The sequence below is a fragment of the Ptiloglossa arizonensis genome, chromosome 10, assembly GCF_051014685.1.
Source record: "Ptiloglossa arizonensis isolate GNS036 chromosome 10, iyPtiAriz1_principal, whole genome shotgun sequence".
Lineage (NCBI taxonomy): Eukaryota > Metazoa > Arthropoda > Insecta > Hymenoptera > Colletidae > Ptiloglossa > Ptiloglossa arizonensis.
In genome coordinates this window covers 6,213,281-6,238,973 of record NC_135057.1, presented here as the reverse complement: position 1 = coordinate 6,238,973, position 25,693 = coordinate 6,213,281, and the positions used below count along the sequence as shown (strand labels likewise).

Genomic DNA, 25,693 nt, shown 5'->3' with positions numbered 1-25,693 from the left:
TTGACTGTAAAGAAACACGACGATGTTAAGTTATTAATTTTCACTGGTACCTGCTGAAGTGCAACGAGATAACATGGTGATCGTAGTGGATGGGGAAAAAATCGTCGCTGTAGAAAGGACAGATATATAGTTGTACTACCTACATAAGGTTGCGAGAAATTATTGGAATATTCAGTTGACATTTACGAGCTAGTTTCTGGATACAAAGAAATGCCGTGATTGCTCTTAGCGAGAATACTTTCTGCTGATGATTTCTTGTCAAACCTTAAAAATGTCTATTGTTACCTTAACTACAATACGACAGAGAACAATTTCTATTAAATAATTCATTACCAGCGTTTCCAATTTTCCAACGATATTATATTTTATAAAATTCACAGTCTTGCGTAGATTATTTATTGTCAGTCTTTCAGAGTGATTTTGTAGACGAAACTTTTGTAACAGATTTACCTAACGACAAGTAACACAATCGCAAAGTTGGATAAAGAACAAGCGCCTGTTTTCTCGTCAAGATCGATACCAACTTATCAGCAAAGTCTTAAATACGATTTCTGACATTTTCTCAACTCGTTGACCTACACCTAGTGAATAATTTTTCTCGAATTGTCGAGAAGTAACCCAATCTAGAGTATTCATGTATCAGCGAAACACTCTGCCCTTAACATTCTGCTTGACGTTTTCTCAAACCAACGACCAACGATCTTATTATGATTTTGCATCGAGCCACGAATTCGCGTGCAAAGGTCGAAGAAAATTTCGCAGCTTGGCACGATAAACTCACCCACGCGAACTTTTCGATCCTGAAAGGCAACAGTAGCCTTCGACATACGCGAGAAACTGTCTGCGTGATCAGATCGCGGCAAACGGTACTATCACTAGTTTCAAGCGAACCAGCATGAACAGTACACTTTAATTACGAGTCACGTCCGTCGACCTAGTACAGTAATGTCCTTCAGATTGTCACGATTTCTGTCGCTACTTCCTGGAACTGCTTGCACGGATCTTGTTTCCCACTGTTGTCTCCGATGTGTACGATGAGCAACGAGCCTGAGATAACACCATCTATTGCTGGTATATCTACTTGTCTCTCAGATTGTCTCTAAAGAGCAACTGCCTCGACCAGAAGACACAATGTAACGCCACTTTTATCAATATTGTTGAGCAAAGTACTTTTTAAAATATAGATCCGTATAATTTAAATCTGTATACTGTACATGTATATTTTACTAACGTTATTAGTTTAACCAAAAGTTGATCGTTATTTTACATGTATATTTTAGAACGGCCTGGATTATTTAAGTCACCTATAAAAATATGTCTCTAGCCTTTTTGCTTTTTTTCTCTATATCAATCGTAATTTATATGTCTCTTTCTCTACCAAGTTCCAACAACCAAATATCCCCTAATAACTATCTAAAGAATTACTGTTACTCGCTGACCCATCGCTATTACAATCGACATGAATATCCAATGAAACTTACATATGCATATTTTATCTTCGCTTGGATCAACCATTGCGTAATGCTTCCATACAAATGTGTCTCCCTTCGTCCAAGCTTTTTCTTTTACGTAAACCCCATAACTTATATGTCTTTTCCTTTAGATAAGTTTCAGACAAAAATGCATCCTAGTAATTACTGTCTAAACACACTGACTTATCGCCAGTACTATCAACGTAATCTTCTAATAAAATTTGAACAATATACACCATATTAACGGTGCTTCTACCAACATCTCTTTCCTATACATTTAATTTTCTTATCAGGACAATCTATACCTGAATAACAAAATTTTCGTTTATGTATAAATGTATGAAGAGTTCCACGAAAAATGGTCGAAATTTCACATTTGAACAAATATTTCTTAACGAAGAAACATCATCGTAGACCGAGTCACTAATCAATCTGTAGTTGTTTTCAAGCAAGATAACAAAACGAAACATTTCTATATCCATGTACATTTTACCCTTTTGCAATCGCAGTTATCTACCGAAGTTCAAAGTAACAGAAGCACGAGCAGATGGTACCTAACCCAAAATTTTTAAACGGTTGAAATTTCGACGATGCCAAAATGTCTTTAAACGGGTACGATTCAGAGTTATACATGCTTCGTGACTGCGATATAATCCCCGATAACACCAGCACCGACGTAATTGCTGTTATTCCGTTCCAACAATGGCGGAAGCTTACGAGATGGGATCTTATCGGTCATCAGTGGCACAGAGAGTATCGTCTTTATCCTGACACGATGTAATCGTACGATTTTATCGGACGCGGCCTATGATTTCGTCTTCCGGAGCTGTTGATTCCAAAGAATCCTTTCCAACTGTATACGAAGCGTTGTTCGAGCACAATGAAATTGAGGAAAAATTGTCGATCGTAGCGCGTTAACTCTCTTGCATCCTGAATAGTTGTGAACGCATCTCGAGTATCGTTATGCAATCAACGCCGACAAGAAATCGACTTCACGATGGAACAAGTCGCGTTGACCCGGGACGGTGTCAACCATTACTAATCCAAACTAATTTCAAACTGGGACAATTGCATTAGCGACAGATGCGCAACATCTTGACCAATACTGGTAACACGTGTGTTTGATGGTAACTTATTCCGCGGACATCGTGCCATGTTCCGTTGCCAATGTTTTGAAAATCAGCTTACGTTGTGTATCGTGTTCACAGAGCACTCTGACGAATCTTAGAATAGGAATCAATTTGTTACTTGAAGTGTCCAATATAGTAACTATGCGATAAAACGTGCGCTTTTGAATCTGGTCGAAGTGTTGATAAGGAGGGATGGTAGCGAATTTGTTCCTGAAAACAACTTTCTTATCTCGAGCTGAGACCTAGCTGTGTGCAACAAGGAGAGTGCACCAATTGCACTAAGAGTAAGTGCAACAACGAAAGTGTATCGTATTGGAGGCGTTCGGTAACCGAACTTCAAAGCGACGTCGCTCGCTTATTGATGTAGCAATTATTAATGCAACCTAAAGATAGTGTATACTTGTATACTTCTCATTATAGCTTAATGAAAGAATTATCAGTCGATTAGCAAGATTCTCCAGATAAAAATCAGACCAAACACGTTCACATTCGATCAATTTCTATTTATGTGTCATACGAGTCATTTTTTAGAAACTCTTTACCGCGTATAAGAACACTTATACGCTCGCGGTATCGCTTTGAAGTTCAGTTGCGTTTTTAAACCGACAGTTGTTATATTGAGTATCACCTGCGTAATTTTTCGAGTATGACAGCTGATAATAAGTCGGTTAACTCGTTTGTACGTCCAGGTAAAACCGTATTGAGTGTGGACGACTGAAATTTCTATATATCCTGGAGCGTAAATAAACTACCTCTGTAACTAGTTCTTGGTTCGATTCTTGGCTGAAATTGCTTTTCTGTTTGTCTCCATTCTATTTCACTGGATTGTACCGGAACTTTAAGGGGTTTTGTGAGTAATTGTCACGAGTATCTGATTGATGTATTCCTCGATAAGGGTGAGAAACCTGCTGATTGCCACTTTGCAGGATTCGATAAAAATGAAGTCTTGCAATGTCTACCGGTTTCCTAGCTTTCACTCTCACTGCGACCACGCTTGAATTCGATAAGTAATTCCGACAAAAAAAAAACTACCACGCACGTTTGATCGAGAATGTCTACGAGGAAATAGAAATGGACTAATCTCTTGATTCAATTAGCAACTTCCACGAGGAAATGATCGAGAGGCGAATACATTTGATGAAATTCAGCGAAGAAATCCGAGCAGAAGGACACAAAGTCCAACTTATGATCGAGGAAAGAGTTTGCAGTAGATTGGCAGTGCTGCGAAACTTGCTGAAACTTCTAAATACAGATTCTTAGCTCACGGGCGAAATTCTGTCGGTAACAACGAAAACATCGTGTCACGATGAAGGATCTCTCTTGGCCGAGATCGCTCGTCTTGAAGTACGGTATCATCGACGACGAACTATGTCCGTAACAACGAAGGCTCGTACAGTTTACTTGTCTTGTTCCCGATAGAATACTCCTCGTCATCAGCAGGAATACAGAAGTGCCCGGTTATATGTTAAAATTGGGATCACTCGCACGGAGTCGAGATTCATAGCGAAATCTTTTCAGAAAGATATATTTTTATCTTAACTAGGAGAGTGAACAAGATACACCAAAAGTAAGTGCAATAGTGAGCATGTTTCGTATTACAGATGCTTGAATGTTGAACTTCAAAACGACACGACGCACGTATCGATGTGAGAGCTTTAATACAATCTAAAAACACGAGAGTATCGTAAGTGGATCGGCAAGATTCTCCCGATGAAAATGAGTCCAAACACGCCCATATTTGGACCATTTTTTCTTACACGTCACACGAATCAGTTTTGAAAAATGTTCGATTGCGCATAATTTAAAATAATCCGAATAAGGTCGTGTTTGGACTTATTTTCTTCGGGAGAAACTCGTCAATTCGTTGATAATAATCTCGCGAAAATAAAACGAGAAATATAAGTTTTCACTTCGCGTAATAAACTATTACAGCTGTACACGTTCGGCGCCACTTTGACGATCGGTCAGTCTGCCTTTAAATCCACAGCTGTTGGTCACTCGAGCCGTAGAACGTAAACAGAGGTGGGGATGATCCGGTACGTTTTATAGAGGAGCGTACGTAACGTTTTATCGAGGGATAACGGAAAATAGGTCGAGTTTGGACTCATTTTCAATGTAAGAGTCTGGACGATCCATGGAAAATATTCTGAAGAAGAAATATATAAACAACTTTTTGTTAGCGATTGTTCCTTAACGCTTTTTCCTAGTTCGTTGATAGCTCGTGCCGGATCTCTCGAAACGAAGATATACAAACGGTAGCGAGGATACTTTCGATACTTTCGTGTGTATTCAAAGAAAATCTTCACATCTTTGCAAGTAGTATCCGTAACTATTGTCGTCGTTTTTTGATATCGATTGCACAAACTGCTACGATACCACCGGCGACGAAACGAATTCCTTCTCGCTAACCGAAATAACCGGCCGTGATTAACGAGCAGTTTTGCCTTCGTATCGAGCGTCTCTTGCACGAGCGGCGACGATGTCTCGGCTTGTACAAAGCGGACTCGTCCGTGTGTCGTTGCTCGAGGAGAGACCTCTCGACGCTCGTCTCTCGTTTACACGACACGCGACTGACGCGCTCCGCCAGAACCGGTAGCAGGCTGCCGAGTTGGCCAAAGCGAGGTACGAATCGCGCGACCGTGAAAGCCGATGGTTTTCGTGCTACCTTTCACGGTCGTCGATTGCTTTTGTCGCTCGAAGAATACAAAGGGGAGCACTGTTACAAATCCTCCTCTCTTGACTCGACAATTTGGAATTGTCTCGACGAGTATAAAAAATTTCATCAATATTTATCTTGATTTTCTATCGATTCAACTGTCCAAAAAGTCTAAAGTCAAAAGTCAATTTACCCAAGACGTGATAATAGTCTAATAATAGAACTTGAAATCCATTTTGTTGCTATCGGTTACATCAACGATACGTTTGCGAGAGTGCTTGGTAAATTTATCTTCGCGAGTATGACGTATTGAGCGGTTTCGAAGCAAAGAGAACGTTTCTGCTTTTCCTTTCTAAGTACTGTTCTGGAATTCCAGCTGCAATGTACCGATCCGAACGACTAACCATACATTAGGAATGTAAGGATTCGTCGTTCTTGACTGATTGCTTCTCCCCTTCTCTCTCAAAATCCTTTAAAATTGAATTAAATGCATATCCAATCGGAGAACATCGACGCACGATGCTGGATTTTCATATTCGACGACTAACAGCGATACGAATTAGGAGCGTTTAATTGCGAGCAATTATATGTCCTTTATTTGGCAGCAAACCTCGTTAACGTAACCTATTCAATTTACAACGCTTCGTAACGAAAGGCGGATTCGACTCGTCCTTTAAATCAAATTACGCGCAAGTATTATTTTGAATAATTGCCAGAGTTAATTATCGTGCTCGGTGAAGCGTTGGTGCATTTCGGAGATCCCACGCATTCGCGTGGATGATGATAGAATGACGCGAGCCGAGGGTGAAATGTCATGCACGTCACTGGGGTTACACGTTTCCCTGTTCACCCTAATGTCATTCATTTTATCCTACAATGCTAATTCGGGACTAGTTGGACACCGGTTATTCCTTACCAATGGGTTAGAAATTCGCACGATACTCAAAATAATTGGAAGATCGCCCAGACAAATTATTCTTACGATGCAACCAACACTTTGGAGTAGCATAAGCTAGATATTTGGTAAAAATATTACGGAATATATAAGACTATCACCGAGAGTTAAAATTGGAAATATTTCATAATTTTAAGTTAATAGCAAAATGTTTATTTCGGTTTTAAAATTCGGGTCATTCTTCTGATTTATCTCGTTATTTAAAACTATTATAATTACTTTAAATTTACTTATGCAATTTTAATAATAACTTATCATTGCGTAATACGTTATCGCGCAATGTAGATTATATCACCACTACTTTGTAAATTTCCTACTTTCTCTGTTCTTGATTTAATCTAGTTTTTGCATTATGTTATGTTTCATTTTTAAAATTGCAGCACGTGCTTATTTAAATGCTAACAGTTTCGTAATAATAATTAAGAATGCTGCAACTTTGCATTACTTTATTTGAATTAGTCTTGTGCTGAAAAATTTTCCTCTTATTGTTCTCAACGATACATTTATTATTCAACGAATGCTAGCTTTTCTTCTCGTAGCGAACAATCGTGTTACTTTCATTCTTTTTATTAATGTACGGATTTTAAACCACAAATGTTTAAAAGTTTTATTTCTCGTCAAGTAGCATTAACATTTTTTTCCATTCTTTTTTAGATTCTCTGCAAAGAATTAGTATTTTAAAATACAAAATAAAAAAGTAGCTCCCTAAATAAATTTCCTAAATAATAATTATTTGTAGAAAAAAAAATATAGTTAAAAATCTGCTAAATAACACGATTAATTTATATTATTATATTATGCTTCTTGTACTTTCGTTTATATTATTTCGATAAACTTAGATCCATCCGTGTATTCGTCTGAAATTTTCTTATTTCACCGATCGCAAGTGTTACACCATTAGGATATCGAGGATGCTTCTCTCGTGCAACAAAATAATACAATTCACATCCAACCGATCAAACAGAAATTGCATACCTCAACAAGAAACTCGAACGAGAATTGAGTTTCACCGCTGGTTATATTCTACGAAAAATCTTCCCCCTTGATCGACACAGTCCTAAATCTCGATTCGTTCGGTGGGAAACCGTGATTAGAACAGTAAAAGTCTAAAATCAGACATTTTCAAATACAATAGAATGTCAATTATCCAAATGCACCGATTATTCGATACAAAACGAGTCACGTATTTAAACTACGTGTATAACAGGTTTACATTTTAGATTTACAAATTGTAGTATAGATGATATTCACACGTGTGGAAATAGTAATTTAGAATATGCAATTATAAACAATAATATTATTTCATCCATTCTGAACAAAAATAATTACGCATAAAGACACGGGGGAATACACTAACCCATATACTATATCAACATACCGTGAAACTGAAAATACATTGGATATTGTATTAAACTAGGTAACAAACAAAAAGAAACAAATGTTTTTTAGATGTTCATTCTAAAGGATATACGAAACTTGGTGATATGTAAAAGAGATCAATTATTTCTTAAAAGTAAATTTCTTTTAGTAGGTATGTTTTATATAATAAACATTCATATTTTCGCCCATTTTACGATATATGTTCCCAAAGTTTGATACTTTCGAGCCAATTATCTAAGAAATTCGTTTATTCGAAGGGATTTAATTACTTCGTATAATCAATATTCTGCTGCTAAACACTGACGTGCACGTGAAACGCATAGAATTGCACACTATGATCAAGAACAGTGCATAAGTGCTTCGTACCTATGCATCGAACAATTCCTCGAGTTTAACAAGTGCGAAGAGCTGTGTTTCACCTTCGAAAATGTCATTTTTCAACTGGCACCGTTCTTCGTCTCGTCGAATCGTCTCGTTCTTAACGAATTCACAATTCTAATTGACCGTTGGAATTCCGTTCCCGATTCCGCAATCCGGTCGCAATCGATCGATTTCTTCGCCGAGATCTCGTTCGATGGTGCGGGGTCACGGAATTAATTGCGCCCGATCGATAAGGAGCGGGCGCTTCCACTTCGGTGGAAAGTTGAATTCGAGCTGAAAACGTCACGGTGACGCGACTACCCAACACGGAGGCACGCGGCCACTTGTTTTCGTGTCGACCTAATTACCAAGGACTCCCCTCCCCCCAATCGTCCCGTCGTTCCCGCACTTACAATGTAAACACGCTCGAAGCCGGTTCCCATCGCGCGTATACGCGAGTGAAACCCGACGCTGTCTCTGCATCCCTCTGCGCACATCGAATTCCCTTTCCGCTTGCAAATTCGAGCAATTTCTCTATCCCTTTCTGACTCACTTTCTGTCCTTCACTCTCTTTTCCTGAAGAAAGTTTATAAAGAACTCACCGGGTCATGAAACCCGTTCCTTTGATATACTCAGGAAGAAATGGAGAATTTTTCACAGGGAGAGTCAGAGAGAGTTAGGGAGAGATAGAACCAGGAAGAATCAGAGAGAGTTAGGAAGAGATAGAGTCAGGCAGAGTCAGAGAGGGCCAGAGAGAGTTAGGAAGAAATAGAGATTTATAAATCTCTTTCCTCTCCTTAAATCTCCTTGACTCTCTCAATTTCTAACTCTATTATATCTCTTCCTAACTCTCTCTGACCCTCTCTGACTCTTCCTGACTCTATCTCTTCCTAACTCTCTCTGACCCTCTATGACTCTCCTTGATTCTATTTCTTCTTAACTCTCTCTGACCCTCTCTGACTCTTCCTGACTCTATCTCTTCCTAACTCTCTCTGACCCTCTTTGACCCTCTATGACTCTCCCTGGCCCTCTATGACTCTCCCTGACTCTCTCTGACTCTCCCTGACTCCACATGACTTTTCTCCTCCCCTTTATACTCCTCCTCCCATCGCAACACGAATCAGTCCTCTGTTTCACGCAGAGAGCGCGGGCGCATTTTCATTTTAACCGCGGAGCAAATCTCCGCGCCGCGATTGTTCCCGATAGGTGCAAAAATAACAGTAAATCGCTTGTGGTTGCCGCGTGGAACGGCGAATTGACTTTTAAGAGAGTTTCTAGTCCCGAGTCGACCGCAGCTTCCTCTCGCCCGTCGAAACGAAACGATCGATCCATACTTGTTCGGTCGAATCGGGTACAAAGAATATAGGTGATTTTTGCCCGTTCGAAAATATAGGGTAGAGACGAACCGATGGAAGAGTAGAACCGGTTAAATGATTCTCGAATTAGATATTCAAAAACGCTTTGGGGTTTCGTTGTAACGAAATAGTACAATGTAAAGTTGTAAAAGCTCTTTTGTACAAAGATACGTGTCAAATTTAACACAAGACAAACGGCCCTTTTTGTTATATCGTTTATAAAGAACTCACCGGGTTATAAAACGTTCCTTTGATATACTCAGGAATAAATGGAGAATTTTTCACAGGGCTCTGAACGTTGATACAGAATTGAGCAACTTTCTGGAAAAAGGGCCATAAGACTTATTTGGTAAATCGTGTAAGTATTAACGAATCTTTTTGTTTAAATTTTTTCGGATACATAGTTACGTTTGAATTGATACCTAAGTAACTCTCAATGAATTTCGTTATTTCGTGTGCATTCTCAAAGCGGTTCACATATACTACGAGACACTATATAGATTTGCTGTTATTACACTGGAACAAGACCAATTGCGATTCACGATTATTTTAAACAATATTTTCTAACAGAAGGTGCGAATGCTACTATTTATTTTTATATTTCGTCACTAGCCTCGATTCGGTAAAAAACATCGACGACCGATCAACAAAGGATAGACAAAGTCTAAACTCTTCTAAAAGAAGTCTATGTACTATTCAAAGTTTGGAAGAAGGCAAACGAGATGGTGTACGGGTAAGAGGAGTCTCGTTCGCTCCATTTAGTTAGACACCACAACTAACAATAAATAGTACTATCCATGGATCGCTTGGTGACCCAGGGAAGGAATACGGGTCTAATTGGACAGAGTAGATCACGCCCCGTCTCCCATGCATTTTCAGTTCCAGCGTATTGTTCCTCGAAGTCAAACATACTAACTGGAGCGAGTGACCTGAGAATTGGGAGGAGTTAATAGTAGAAATAGATGGAGTGAACGAGAGATTGCTTTTGCCTCTGTTCCGTTCCATATGTCACCAAGTGATCCACCCACAGTACCAACCGATGCGACCACTTTTGCTAATAGCACGCTGTAGCGAATATTGTGTATCAATAGAGCTGAAACTAAGTCACTGTGACCAATCGAACCCGCATTTCATAGCCTCGTATTTTTTCTAACTCTGAACAGTGTTCACGATCGGTATCCATCGCACTTGAATCACGAGTGAAGTCTGGGAAATTTTCGATAAAAATTTTCATTCTTGGAGCGATCAATACGTTTTTTGAGTAGCAATAAGAAATTCTATTGTATTGTGGTTTGGTCAGATGTTTGCGTTATTCTAGTAAATTGAGCTTTAATTGTATGTAAATATATTTCGAAGGTATAATGACGAGATCGAGGTCAATTGCAATGGCGCCAATAGATGATCCATCTGTTTGGTATAATGCGGGATAGATGGACCATATACTAAATTTATCGTTGATGTTCAACTCTGGGTGAAACTAGTGTTTTTCAATTTACGGTACAACGAGCCGATGATTATAATAATTTTAATCGAATCGATGAGACGAAGAACGGTAAAAGTCCAAAAATCACGGTTCGAGATATTTAAAAAAAAAAATAACTTTCTGTGCGCTTTAAACTCGAGGGACTGTGCTAATCACGTGTATAGAGTACTTTTTTCGCACTATTCTTAAACTCAACGTTCAATTTTGTACATTTTAGGTACAGCTTAGAGATTATTCGAAAGACTATATTAATCACATGTATAGAGTACTTTTTTTGCACTGTTCTTAAACTCAACGTTCAATTTTGTACATTTTAGATACAGTTTAGAGATTATTCGAAAGACTATTAATCACGTGTATAGAGTACTTTTTTCGCACTATCCTTAAACTCAACGTTCAATTTTGTACATTTTACACACAATTTCGAGATTATTCAAAAGACTACACTAATCACGTGCATAGGGGACTTCTTTCGCACTATTTTTAATGTCAACGTTAAATTTTCATACATTGTACACACAGTTTCGATACTATTCGAAACTGGCTAATTCCTAACTCGTACCGTTTCTCAATTCGTCGATCAGAGAAAAATGTGTAATATCGGGGTACGTCGGGTCAGAAAAGACCCGCGGGAAGCATCAAGGTTAAACTCGTGCAGAACTGAGATCTCACCTGCGATTTTCCGTTCCCTCATTCGTCGCCATAGAGCCTCAGCTTTCCGCATTGGCCAGTTCTCCACCTTCGCGCTGAAGCTCCGGAAGAACTTGTACTCCTTGAAGTGCGACATCCTCCTGCCTGTGTTGTGACCACTTTCGTCGATGTGTCCAGAACTCGCGGGTGTGGAAGGTCGACCTTCCTCGCTCGACATCTTTCGATAAATTTTGCGTAGCTTACCAGCCGTTCCCGTCTTCCCCTCCAGTTTTGCTATTTTCTTTTTCAACTTTCCCTACGTAATGAAACAATGGACTACTTCGTGGGAGGATACTCCTCTTACGTCACGGATCTGTTTCTAGTCAACGAATTCTCGGCTTTGTGATTCTTCGACGAGCAGATTGTACACGCGACAACGTGGATCATCGTCGATGACAATTTCTTTATTTTAACACAGCTCAGACTCAGTGCGATTTCACCGTTTAATTTTCTCGCGCAGTTACTGTCAGTAAATTGATGGAAAAGGATGTGTCCCGTACATGTTCAAATCCCGCGTTCGAGAAGAGTAATTAATCCACAGCTATTCTCCGCGGACGTTTGCTCAATTTTCCTGTCGGAAGAATTTCGTTGGTAAAACTCGAGAAAGCTTCCACGTGTTCCTTGAAAAATGAACCACTTGTTGCTGCCTCCCAATGGAGCCTGAATTATGGTCTTCGCGCTGTCACGTTCGAACACCTTCAGCCGAGAAAATAGAGACTCGTGATACTCCGGGGATCGGGTATTTGGTTCGTTTCTCCTTAAATCACACGGAACAACAAACACCGACAAATTTGTAATTAACTTTGGATTACGTTATCGTATCTCGACCGATCTCCAGTTGGCGAATTTTCACTGCTCGGTTATCGATTCAATTTCCTGGATAATCCACCACCGTGTAATAATAATCTTTCAATTTTCCCGATCGTCGAATCGAGTAAGAATCTCGGTTTCGTTGATCGATATACTACGAATCCGTTTGCAAGGCTCGATACAATTTCTTACATTTTTTTTTATCACTTTCACTGCTCTCTCGCGTTAAATATAGATTTATCAATCTCCGATCCTCCGTTAGTTCCGTTCGGTTTCTCGCGGCTCTATTCAATTTCCTGGACGTAACGATGTCGCGAGAAAATTAGGTTCTCGAGTTCTTTCGATTTTGTCGCTTAATCTCGTCGGATTGTTTCCACGTGGGTCCGTGTTACGCGTTACTTAATTTATTCGTTGCAATTTGCGTCGCGTTCGTGCGATCCTCTCCGGGCGTGTACGTCGCGCGTCGATGGAATTCGCGAAGACGATCGTGAGATGTCCGCGCTCGCAACAGGTGGGAAAAAGCTGCCAGCTACCTCGCATTATTTCCTTCGCAGTTTCATGCGCATCCACTCGCCTCTTTCCTTTATTTCCGTCGACGAGTTTCCTGCCGTTTTCTCGGGGCTGGTCTCTTTCTCTTTCTTGAATCCCAGGTCGTACATCTTTCCTCGCGTGTTGAATAAAGTTTCCAGGTGGTTCGAACGTTACGTCGACACTAGAAAGAATCATATCGGTACTGACACGGAGGATTCAACGAATTCTCAGTGCCGATTAACCGATCGATACTATCGAGAATGAGTATGCAGCGAGAAAATCGAATACCGTAGTCGAAACTACTCGAATTCGATGAGATTGTTCACTGGGTGAGACGACAGTTGCAATCTATGGTTTTATCGTTTGGAAAAGAGCCTTTTGTCGTAGAAATAAGACAATTTTATTGGAAAATTTGCGCGACAGGTGTCTTATTATATATTGTCCAATTATTGATGAAATAATTTTCATCTTGAAAAGTTTTCTGAAAGGAAAATGGGTTGCTGTACAATTTCTAGGTTGAACACGTTTTAGAAAGTTTGTTTTTCAATGGAAGTGATTCCGAAGAATTCTGTAACTTGAATTCTGTTTATGTAAAAATTGCGTTAGACTGTTTTATTTTCGAACTGAGTCGAACGAGGATAATTAGCAACTGTGTTTATACGTTGAGGATATCCTTGCACCAATTTCAACTCGAGTTTATTATGTATGAGAAAAGTAATTGATAAATTTTCATTGACAAATAACCCTGTTTCTATCCAATTGCTGTAACAGTATCGGAGTGTATTTTTCAGCGAGACAGAAAGCTATAAAGAATGAAAATATTAATCGAAGCATCCTGTTACACTTTTTCAATCGTCAGAATTGTATCCGACTTTCGTTTTATCGTCAAAAACATTGAAGTTTTCTATTTACGGATCAGCCGTATTGCCTTTGACGAGATAACAAATTTATAGGTGGAAATACGCGCGACGATACGTTCGTTTGCGAACGAGGATCAAAAATGGATAACATTTTATTCCAACTTGATGACAAATTCCAACGGTGCAATTTTTGTTCGTTAATTGTGAAACGTAATATAATTTAAACGCTAATTCCATAATTCCTATAAATTCTAAAAAATATAAATCCTAATTCTGTAATCCAAAGAAACTCTAGAAGATATAAACCGTTAACTGTATTCAAATTTTGCTACCGTATTTCAAATAAACTCTAAAAAATACAAACTTTAAATTAAATTCAAATTTTACTTCCACGATTCAAATAAATCCCAAACAAAATTCAAACTCGTGTCTCTGTAATCTATACAAACTCGAGAAAGTATAAATTTGAATTCTATAATTTTTATAATTTACAAAACGATACAATTTCTAAACTATAATGCAAATTCTAATTTTTGCTCGACGAGTAACGAATATACAACATTGCGGATATTTTATTCCCTATTCGAAATGTTCATCTGGATAAAAATTTTGCCCCATCCCAGACGAGGGCATATGATATCTGAGAGTCGTGGAATATCGAAAAAACGTACCGCGGAATTCGTTTTCCATCGCCGAGGGATTTACGGTAGCGAGGAGACGAATATGGACGCGTATTACTTCCTGTCAAATATTGACTCGCCACCGGAAAAGGCTGTGGAAACTCGAGACAGCGATTCGAACGTTCCATTGAGGAAATGTCGCGTTAGACTCTTCGGAGGCTCTTGCTACCAACTCGTGCTTGACTTTCTCGCAGGCGAAACCTCCAGCAGGAAAATTTATTCTACACTTTCGATTTATTTTTCCATGTGGCATCGCTTCTCTGTCGATTCTAGCAGCTACTCCATATACACTCTTTACATTGTGGTTACCTTGTTACCCACGATTCTTTTATTTATTTATCGCTGTATACAAAGAGTCTGATCCGTGAATAATCGTTCAAAAGGTAAGTAGATTGTAAATAAATGTTCCAATATTCGATAGAGTGTTTTAGAAGATCAGTGAAAATACAGGGAAACTGTTTGACGAAAAAGATATTTGTTTTGCGAAATACTTTCAGTTTCTTGCGTTACTTTAACCACTTTACACCGAGATGAATTATTTCGTACCAAATTGATAAAAATTAAAATTTCTAAGAATAAATAAAATACTTGATCCAATTGGTGATTCACAAAATGGTATCTTCAGAATGTATAATAGATAATTCAACTGTTAATTACGAATAAAGAAAAAAAGTAAGAGACGAAGATGGTGCATTTTATTCTGACTAGAAAAAAAACAGGAATTTTAATTAATAGACAACGAAACCAAAATTCTATCAATATTTAAAAAAATGAACACAAAGTTTCGTCAGAGATTGCTAAATTCTTGTCTAAAATAATTTTTTATCATTTCTGGTTAAATAAAAATTACAATTCGATTACAATACAATATTTATTCGAGTTCAACGAATAATCGTCAATATGTTGCTTCTATTCGTCCTACGTTCGAATAAAGTTTTATCTATTTTTGGATTTTGCCAGGCTGTTGTGCCTACAGAAAAATGATAAATTATTACCATATCGTGATAAATGTTGTAAAAAAGGGAAAGAGAATATTCGATAGAAATGGATATGCCTCAAGACGAGATAAGCGCCACTGCAGTTCGCGGTTAGGCGACAGCTCTCGACGACGATTGCCAGAAAGATTTATCGTTGAAGGTGTGGTGTATATTGTCGAAGGAAAGCAGTAATCACTGTGCCTAACGAGCAATTTGTAGCACCTCAGTCGGCGAACCCTGACTTCAACAGGACCTGTCGCGATATCCCTCGAGGACATTGTTTGATCGTGGCATCGAACTTTCGACTCTAACATGGACGAGTGACGTGTCGGGGATTTCAAAGCAATTTTCTTACAACGACCGATAAATAAGACAACTCTTCGTAAAATGTATCGAAAATGTAGAATAACATTGTTTTATGTATCTCGTTTTCGAAAAAAACTGTTTTAAAGATTCGTGAAGCAAGGGATCACTTCCAAGTGATAATCACCGATTACAATTAAAACTTAAGAGATTTGTAGAACGGTAAAAAATATTCGACATGTATTTTTTTTTATCAATCTGGATGCATGTCGAAAGTATTAAATAGCTCTCAAAGTTGGGAGTAAAAATTATATCCAATATCTAGAAAACCCTCGAATTTAAACAAAAGGTTTAAATTGTGAAATTGTGTTTACTTTAAAGCACGAATTCAACTGTGTAAATAATTTTTCAATTTTTTCCGAGGTATTGAAGCGAATATTTTTTACTCCCACCACTGAGAAAAATATTTTTGACTGTTTTATACATCTATTAAATCTTACTATAATTGGTGATTAATATTTATCTTACTACAGACTTGCTTCACTTTTATAGGACTACTTAACGATCGCAAAAATTTAATTCTATATTTTTATTTTGCTTTTCAACCAGGAATTAATTACGTTGCGAATCACCAAGGATCGTTTACAGGTTTTCAAGATTAATTAGTGTTTACCCTGCATTGAACATTGATCGTGCCTTTCGACTTTTATTCTCAGAATAGATTAACTCCTGATCAATTTGAAATTGAACGGTTCGGTGAGAAAGGGGCGTTAATTCCTGCTTTAGTTTCTACTTGCAAAAAAGTCAAAGTTCAACACTTTTGGATGAAACTAAATGTCACTTCGGTCGACCGAATACCTTTTACTCCACGGATATATTTTAAATTGCAGGGCTTAACGAATTACATAAATCTTTTGAATATGTATTTTTGTTACCACAGAATTTCGAAATTATTCGAGATCGAGTTCGAGCAACATTTTACGCATAATCATACTTCTGTTTTATATTCATATTCACGTATCTATAACTCCAACACATGTGTACTGCAGATGTCGAAAGAAGAAAATAATAATCAATAAAATTAAAAAGTCAAATTTTTGCAGTTCCCGCAACGACGAAACATTAACACAGACCTTTAGGTCTTGACAAAAGAAATGTCAAGTATTTTATCACTTTCCTGAAGTAAACATTCATAACTGAAACTAAAGTTCCGTTTTTAAATGTACGATGTAACCCTAATGCATTTCTCGTGTCTTTTTCGACCCATTGCGCCCTTCTAATATATTCTTTTTCTATAATAAAAGCTATTAAAATAAATTAGACTTTTGTATAGCATTCTCATTGTATTATAATATTAAAAACAGGAGTTTCGTGCATTCACGACATTTTTTACCCAAAAACTTCGAAACTACAATCGAACGGAAAAACTTATTAGAGTGAAGCTACTGTTCATTAAACGAATGTATTTTTCTCGGAAAGTTCAACGAGCAAAAACAGGAGTTTCCTTGGCGCGTGCAAAGCGGTGGAAACAAGCTCTCCGCTAAATGAAACGAGCTTTACGAGGATAATTTCGATAATTACTCCAGTATCGTCCGCATTATTGCCATAAAACTTGACTCCGGTCGGGTTGAGACATTTCATACGAATATGGCAAGGTCGGGCTGCTTTTTCCCGACCATCCGTAATTAGCGTAATCGGATCTGGAGAAAAATAAACAGGAAAACCGCGCCTTTAGCGTCTCCTCGTTTTCAACTTTACTTTTAGTCGGCTGCCGTGGGCGGTCTGCGGTCCAAACCTCCTTGCGGAAGTTAATGCAATGTACTCCGTGAATAACTAGCTTGCGGGCTAACAAACTTCCACCGTGGCCCCCTTCCCCTAATTTGGCTAACGAATTAAAGAGCCTGGCTTTATCGTGCATCTGCTAGTTCACAATCGCGTTAAATCTCGACGTTCCGTTAGCGACGTTACATGGTAGATTTTGGCTTGCAAACGACACAATTGTGCGAAGGTGTGGGTGAAAAGCTGATAGAACCATAGTGGAGATAAAAATTACGAAAATATTTTTGGACAATTACCAAAAGGAGCATTACACTCTCGGATGTTTTCGAGTTCGTATTTGAAGTAGTTTGAAAAATTTACGAGATAAATTCCATTGAGTTCGATGGCAGGTTAAATTGATTATAATATTGCGTGGATATTAATTTTAATATTATAGGAACGATGAAACATCGAAGATAGGAATTCTTTCCATATATTATCGTTTGGTTTTACATTCAGATTTTAAACATTGTGCTATTATTTTTGTTTCAATTGCATCGTTCCAGACCATCTTTATTCGAGATCCAAACTTTCTAAAAATCAGGATAAATTCTAGCTTCATTTACTTTGTAATACATCATGATTTGACGTTGTTAGAATTTTAAATATGTTACCATTTTTTCAGTCACAGTTTACCTTAATCTTCCAAATACGGTTTCACGATTAAACACTGTAAATACAGTGGTTCGCGTGATCCAGAGAAGACCGTGCCACCGCTCGTTCTTGGTTTATCATCGTTTTAAATTATTGACACCTCGTTTCACCGTAGGTCATTTATTTCCACATTTCAAGGTCATCGACACTTTCCTAGTCCTAATGACATATTTCCCTCGCCGCAGTGTTCGCGCACACGAACGCACAAATTCAAGCATTCACGATGCGTTGACCTTCGGGTGACCTTGAATGAATAAATCACAATAGAGAGAAACAGAGAAATTTAGAAAACTTTCTCCGGGAAGAAAGCGTCGTTAATCGCACTGTGTGTATTCGTCCTGCCGAACCAGATAATTTCCCCGCGCGTTTTTTCGTCCTCTCGAAAGCAAATCAGATATCAAGGTAACCAGAACTCTCCCTACACAATGTCTCCTACCTACTCAAGAAACAAACCCAATTAATTCCAGAATTACATTCAAATTCGAATATACGTCCAAACCACCAAATCAAGATTCGTTAAAATCATCTTCCTTGTCTTCAATTTACACTAATTACGCTCGAAGACTTAGCGGATCGAAGGATTTCCGCGAGCGTAGAACCATGGTCTGGTGGAATGGGAACGGAAAATAAATAAAGAAAATTCCATGTATTTACCGCGCTAATTACTACCATAAAAATTCAAATCCGTTCACAGAGAGAGAGAGTGAGTAAGAGAGACTGGCGATGTCGTTAATATCGCAATTACCAATACAGCTGAATAATTCATTCGTACGAGGCTCGCGAGTCAGCGCGCAGCGCCAGAAGTCAACGCGCCCGTTTACACGGGTTTCCAAGGCGTTCAATTTTCATCGGAGCGACGACGGTGAAACGATCGGGCAACAAAATTAAAACGAGCCGAGCTTAGTTTATGCAAATCACCGTCACTTTCTCGTGCGCCCGTTGCTGCCCGCCACCACCCGAACACGTCTTTGTCGCATTGTCACCGATGCTCGGACAGAACGAAGGAAGCTATTAGCGGTTGTTCGACGCGTTCGACACTTCCGGGGGATATTCCGCGGCGCCGAAAAATCCGCTCCCTTAATTGCTTACGCTTGTCGGACCAGCCTGCGCTAATTGTCACCTCGACGGAACAAGTCGAGCTCCCTGATACCGGTCGAGCGGTTTCCTTTTTTTCTTTTCTCGGCGCAGTAGGTCAGAAATCGTACGTTACGCGAGCGCGAACTAATTGACCGATTTTATAAACAATTTTCAACGAGTGTTCGAAAATAATTAACGGGTAACTCACGGTACGGAGCTTGTTCGAGTCTTTGGATGAATCGTCTCCGTGAGTGGTGTGTAATTAACGATGGAGGAATTGTTAGTTTGTGGAGATGATAATTGAGAATAAGGTGATATGTCAGGTTGTTTGGAAAGTCATTTCTTTTTTTAAAAATGGAGAATATGTAATTTAATAAAATGTTTATACATTTAAAAAGAATTGTATTTCATTTTCAACATAAAAAGACGAAATGACTTTCCGAACAATCCAATATATTCTTCTTTGCAGATTGTGTGTATTTGTAGAAGGAGAATAAATTTTCTGTAATATACAAGTAACTATTTAACCTGAGTAAATGTTAACATCAGTAAATGTTGTTAACATTTACAATAAACAGTAGAAGTTGTTCATTTTAGACGTGACTGATTTTTCAAATTTTAAATATACGAATGTGTTCGATTTTCGTACCGGTGAATTGTCAAAAAAATATATCAATCGTGTTTGTTATTCGTCATCGGTGAGTTCTACTTCCGACTCGTTTTGATAATTTGGTAGAAGAAATAGTATTGTGGAATATTTCACATAATTTAATTGGAATATCGTATATATCGTAATATGGTATTTTCTTCTCCAATAATTATTTTCCTTATCTTTTGAATATCGCAAGTGTCTCGCGTATAAAATAAAATAACCTGGACAACGCTTATCCACGCCTGAGTAAAAAATCGCGGGAAACCGGTCGACAATGATCGTATTAATAGCGACTGAAATATTTCACTTTTCTTTGCAAGAATTGTCCGTCCAAAGTTACTATCGGAACTAATCTTGTACAATTCTTTCAATTCCAAAACATTCTTCCTTTTTCCGTATACTTAGAATCGTTTAATCAAAAATATCCCGAGTATATACATCTCGCTTCTTGAATGAATTCAAAAACAAATACAAAAATTGGACGTATGTCAACAGCTTGAATTGCAGAAGAATAATACGTAAGAAATGCAATGGATCGAAAGAAAGCTGAGAAACGAAGGATAAAAATAAATAATCGCAAGACAAGGGGTGTACGTGTTGGTCCTGTTGCTCGAAAGTGTAACAATTAAAAAAAAAAAGAAGAGAACCCTGGGTCGAAAGCGGTCCAATTTAGGCAACCTAACCCCACCAGGTCGTGCAAATAAGCTTGGAATGAACTCAAAAATAAATACAAAAATTGCACGTATGTCAACAGCTTCGATTACAGAAGAACAATACTTAAGAAATACAATGGATCGAAAGAAAGCTGAGAAACAAAGGACGAAAATAAACAATCGCAAGACAAGGGGTGTACGTGTTGGTTCTGTTGCTCGAAAGTGTAACAATGAAAAAAAAAAGAAGAGAACCCTGGGTCGAAAGCGGTCCAATTTAGGGAACCTAACCCCACCAGGTCGTGCAAATAAGCATCGATGAACTTATCCCGTCGCGCGGTTATCGTATAATTCTCTCGTTCGAGATTCGCCGTCCAATTCCGAGATCCCGTCGTCCGATTTCACCGAGCGTGTTCGATGCGGCGCCGACACGCGAAAAATTCACCGATCGATAAAGAACGATTACAACTTACACGCAGATTAGCTTATCTGCGCGGACGTATTTTTTCTTTATACTACATCCTCGAACGGAACGCGCGCGACACGGTAATGTATAACGCTTCGTGTTTCCCGATAACGGGCGTCCCCACCATCGCGGCGGGGGCCGTATTGAAAAATAATCGGGGAAAAATGTTTATTTCCTACGGTCTCGCGTGGCCTTACGCGATATCGAGACGTTCGTTGAGTTTCCCCATTCATAATTGGACCGAAATTGAAACGACATCGTGAACACCGCCGCGCTCTGTTTGGCTAAACGATCGTTAATGAAACCCACCCCCACCAACGGAATCTAATTTTAAGTGAAACTAATTGCAACGGTTTATTAATATTCATGGGTGTCGTCGCGTCGAGTATACGGTGCGCCGTGCCAAATACTTTCTTTCACCATTATTTATAGCGATAAAGGCAGGTGTCGGGGAACGCAACGACCGACGCGCTATCGTTCACTCGCGGATTGTTTATAAGCCGGTAGAACTGGTTGTCTAATCGGTCCGCGCTTGTGAAATCGTCAGCGGGACCGGCGCTGGTACTTGCGTTCAACCAGAACTTGTTGACAAATTGCCATCCAATCGTCGCTATATAGATAATTCGACTTTCGGAAAAATCGCCGGGAAGGATGCTCGAGCACCGGTGATCTTCGGTAGGATAAACAAACGCGCGTGTCGAAAATATTCGGTATCGGTGATTAAATTTTATTAATAACCTGAACGTCGATTAAAGATTCCTGGAGTTTGCAAGTATTCTTTGAATATTGATTATGGCGGCACAATATGTTCGGTGTATCTCACGTCGTGGAAAAAATTCTACCGAGAGCTCTTAACGAGTAGGAGATTCGATCGTATGTGGAGGAATAATAGTAGAAATAAATTCATGGAAAATACTATGAAAATCATTTGTGAAATGAATATAGAATTTAAATAACGTCAGTTCGTATTTCGTATCGTGAATCTTCTGAAAATGTTTAATACGATAATGTAGCGAAACGATATGTACGATATTGAGCGCTCATTGAAAATAACTCGATGAAAACGGTAAAACAAAATTATCGAAAGAGTTGCATAAACGTTTTTCCTATTCAATTTTATGTTCCAGTTACCGGTTTGGCGATCGACGATTAATCTTAATTTAAACAGTTCGTCTTTAACAAAATAGCAGTTTCTAAATTAACTAAATTATCTCATCGTTAACTTTCTGGTTCGCTGAAAAATGTCTGGCGCTACGAATTTGTTGACAATCTTCTCCAGTGAACTGGTAAAGTATGTCAACGTTATCTAGTCAAAGGTAAAAAAGAATAGATGTAACTTTGACTAATATCCAATACATCAAGATAAAATCATGATCCATTTAAACTATTGCCCCACTGAATATGCTAATTAATACGAGTATTGGACACTACACCCTGAGGGCATTACAGGAACGTGTAATAACTTATCTACCTACGTACGCTTGAAATACATAAACTTTGACACTTTTCCACGAAGGAAAATTTAGTGCGAGCTCAGATTGCAAAAACATTGCAAACACCTGTAATCGGTGAATACCCTGAGTATTATATTCCACGTAAAAATAAATTAAATTATCGAAGACCAATGTTCCAAGCACTTGAAACGTATACTCTGAATTACATATTACAGTTAAATCTTTGAGAAGCAATAAATGTACTACACAGTGTGAGTTAATTAAACTTTTTAGGGTTGTACTACCGTATACGTGTACGTTTAATTTTTAAATTATTTTAAATATTCTCGCGTAGCGATTATTAAAATTGTGAAGAAATATACGTAATTAAATTCTCCAATGAAACAAGAACATGGAGAATTTTTATTAGACCGATACATGCCGTAAAATAATGTAAATTTAAACGATTGTTTCTTTCAAACAAGACAATTTATGTCCAAAGGGGTTGAAGAAAATAAATTTCGTTGCAAAACCCGTGGAAAATCCCAGATTTAGAAAAGATCCGATTGCACGAAATAAAAATGTTAGACACTTGGAGAAATGAATCGCATTCCAAGATTCGGAGATTGATGGCCCTTCGAAGTTCTAACGAGGTCGGAATTAAAAACACGGGAACATCAGGAATGAATTTAACTGGTGGAACGATCAAACGGATAAAAATAGCCGCCCATCGTGCCGAAAATATAAATTTCTCGAATGCGTGATCGTTTCGAAGGGACTGAGCCCCTTCTGTATAAAATTAGCGGGTGCTGATTCCAACGATGATTCACTGATATTTAGAGGAGCGTTTAGAACATAAACGAAGTTGTTTTTAAATAGCCGACGACGTAAAATTAATTAATAACGTTCGTTGTAAATAATCGTACGATTTGGAGAAACAATCAGCTGGTTCAGTTCCAATATTGGCGAAAGAAAGAAAAATATTCTTCTACGTTGAAACAATATTTTAACAGTAAGTTTTTGATATATTGTGATTATGAAAGTAACCTAGGTCAGTATTTTTTAATAACCTTTTCATTAGATATTAACATAACGCAGATCGACATAACGTAGAATAAGTAATAAATTTAATTGTTTCGGTTACTTTTATAATTGAGATCAAATAAATGAATTACTGGCATCTTCGTATACCTACTGTCCATTTTAGTTAAGAATCAGTAGCATTTATTCTAAAGCAAAGTCTAATTATGAATTCTATTTAGTATATTCAGTTATATGTTTTTGTCGCCTTTTATTTTAAAATTTGACAGAATTTTATCTACCGTTGCACTTTATATTGTATTTCGTTTTTCTTCGTATTAATATAATATATTATTTCTAAAGGAGATAAAAATACAATAGTTAAAACGTTAAAGGAAATGCTTTTAACAACTTCGCCTTATAATAATAACAATTGACTAACAAGTACATATTAATTAAGATCCCATAGTATAGATCTTCAAAAAATATATAATTTCCTATTGTAAAGTTTTACCAGATAACGATTGGTAACTTCCTAACCGGAAATAGGGGGACTTGGAGTCCCGAAAAAACACAAATTCGAACCAAGACCTTTCGAATGAAACCTAACTTATCTACTTTGGAGAACATGCTCGAGGCAGTATATCTGTCAAAAGTTGTCTTCGTTCTTTAAATGTACAATGTAAATAAACACTGTTGTCTGAAATATCGCGTTACCTATTGATTTGCTAAAAAATCATTTCGTACGAAATAATTGTACTCAACGAGGCCCATGGAATACCTTTTTAATTAATCATCTCTTACACTTTCGGAGATATTAATAACTGTATTTCTTTAAAATAACATAGCATATTATTCACTTATTTTAAAATCCGTATTTACATCAGTTACAACACAGCACCAAAGCAAAGTATACAGTATCGTTTAAAGAACTCAAGGGCACCTCGAAATCACTAAAAATAAAAACCGTACAAATGCGAGAAAGCATTCAATTGATGGACCCTGCTTGAATATTTCGTACAAAATATTTTGTCATAAAATTAACAGGTAACGAGGTATCTCAGAGAGTAGTTCTTAGCGACTCGTCCAATACGGACCGAAAACCATCGAAACAGCCAGAAGTCACTCCCAACGATGAACGAAACTAGATCACCAGTCTGCGCGTTTCCCAAAACCAGCCACGGAAGACGACGATTTCTCTAAAAATCAGCGTCGCGACTCCGCCGCCGTCTCATCAGATAACGCTGGCAACCGTTTCCAGCTACCGATCGACCCACTTTCAATTTGTCAACGGCTGAGTTCAGTCTCCACGAACAATTTTCTGCCCGTAGACGTGGGTTCCCCGGCGAGACAATGCCGAAGAACATTGAATCCGACGCCTTTCTCTATCGACAGCGTCGGGGAGACAGGGTGCTCGAAGCGCGGCTCTCAAACGTGGCTAATAGCAAGATTAAACACTTCCCGAGCCGAACAATAACGCCGTTATCTGCCGTACAGGATCGAGAGATCGATCTTAATTCGGTATTGTTGCGAAAACTCATTTAGCAATTGACACACGACAGATCCCGGCCCCGAAATCTTGATAGTTACCGGATAACGAGACACCGTTTCCTTTCTTGCTACGGGGGTGTCTCGTTGGTAATTAATTGATAGTCTGGAACGTGAAACGAAAGTGCAATCCTGAACGAAAAGGTGGAGCGCGTTTTGAAAGGAAGGACGACGGTTCAGAGTAGCGCGGATTGTGTTGAAATTGAACGATGTTGGAGATTTCAGTTTGGAACGGTTTTTCTATCATTCTTTTGGAAAATTTTTTCGAAATGATTTTCTCAATGAACGGGATCAATTTCGTTGCTCGTGATGGTCGATGATGGTAACGGAAATATAGAGATTGAATCTTTTCTTTTCCTCTTGTGTAATGTCTTGCTCCCGAAATTAATTATAACTGTATTTTTATAGTATTCGGTAATAGAATTAAATATTATTCGTGTGTACGTACAACTTTGGGTACGTATTTCTGAAGAATTGTAATTTAATTATGTAAGAAAATAATGTATGTGTAACAGATTATGTTAACTCCTTTCTATTGGTAAAATAACATATACTGTTTACAAAGTAACATATACTGAAGATCACCAAAGTATTCTCAACCCTAGTATTCTGTACAAACGTACTCGATCCAAAATATTTGATACGAACGAAAATATTACAAAAAATTATCCTCGATAAATTTGTTAAATTATTTCAAGTTCAATATTAAAATATTCCAAAGGCCACATGTACT

General features: G+C 38.1%; 2 protein-coding genes across 3 annotated transcripts in view; both read right to left on the bottom strand.

The window, feature by feature from the left end:
• Positions 1-25,693, bottom strand: part of Cv-c (RhoGTPase activating protein) — a 565,606-nt gene that overhangs the window by 306,425 nt on the left and 233,488 nt on the right. The gene's annotated exons all lie outside the window — the stretch shown is intronic.
• LOC143152302 (uncharacterized) overlaps positions 1-25,693 on the bottom strand; it is a 153,360-nt gene that overhangs the window by 123,181 nt on the left and 4,486 nt on the right. Inside the window, exon 2 of the mRNA XM_076322270.1 lies at positions 11,464-13,003. Within this exon, the coding sequence (XP_076178385.1) occupies positions 11,464-11,659 (196 nt within the window). The 5' untranslated portion in view covers positions 11,660-13,003. The remainder of the gene's footprint in view (positions 1-11,463; positions 13,004-25,693) is intronic.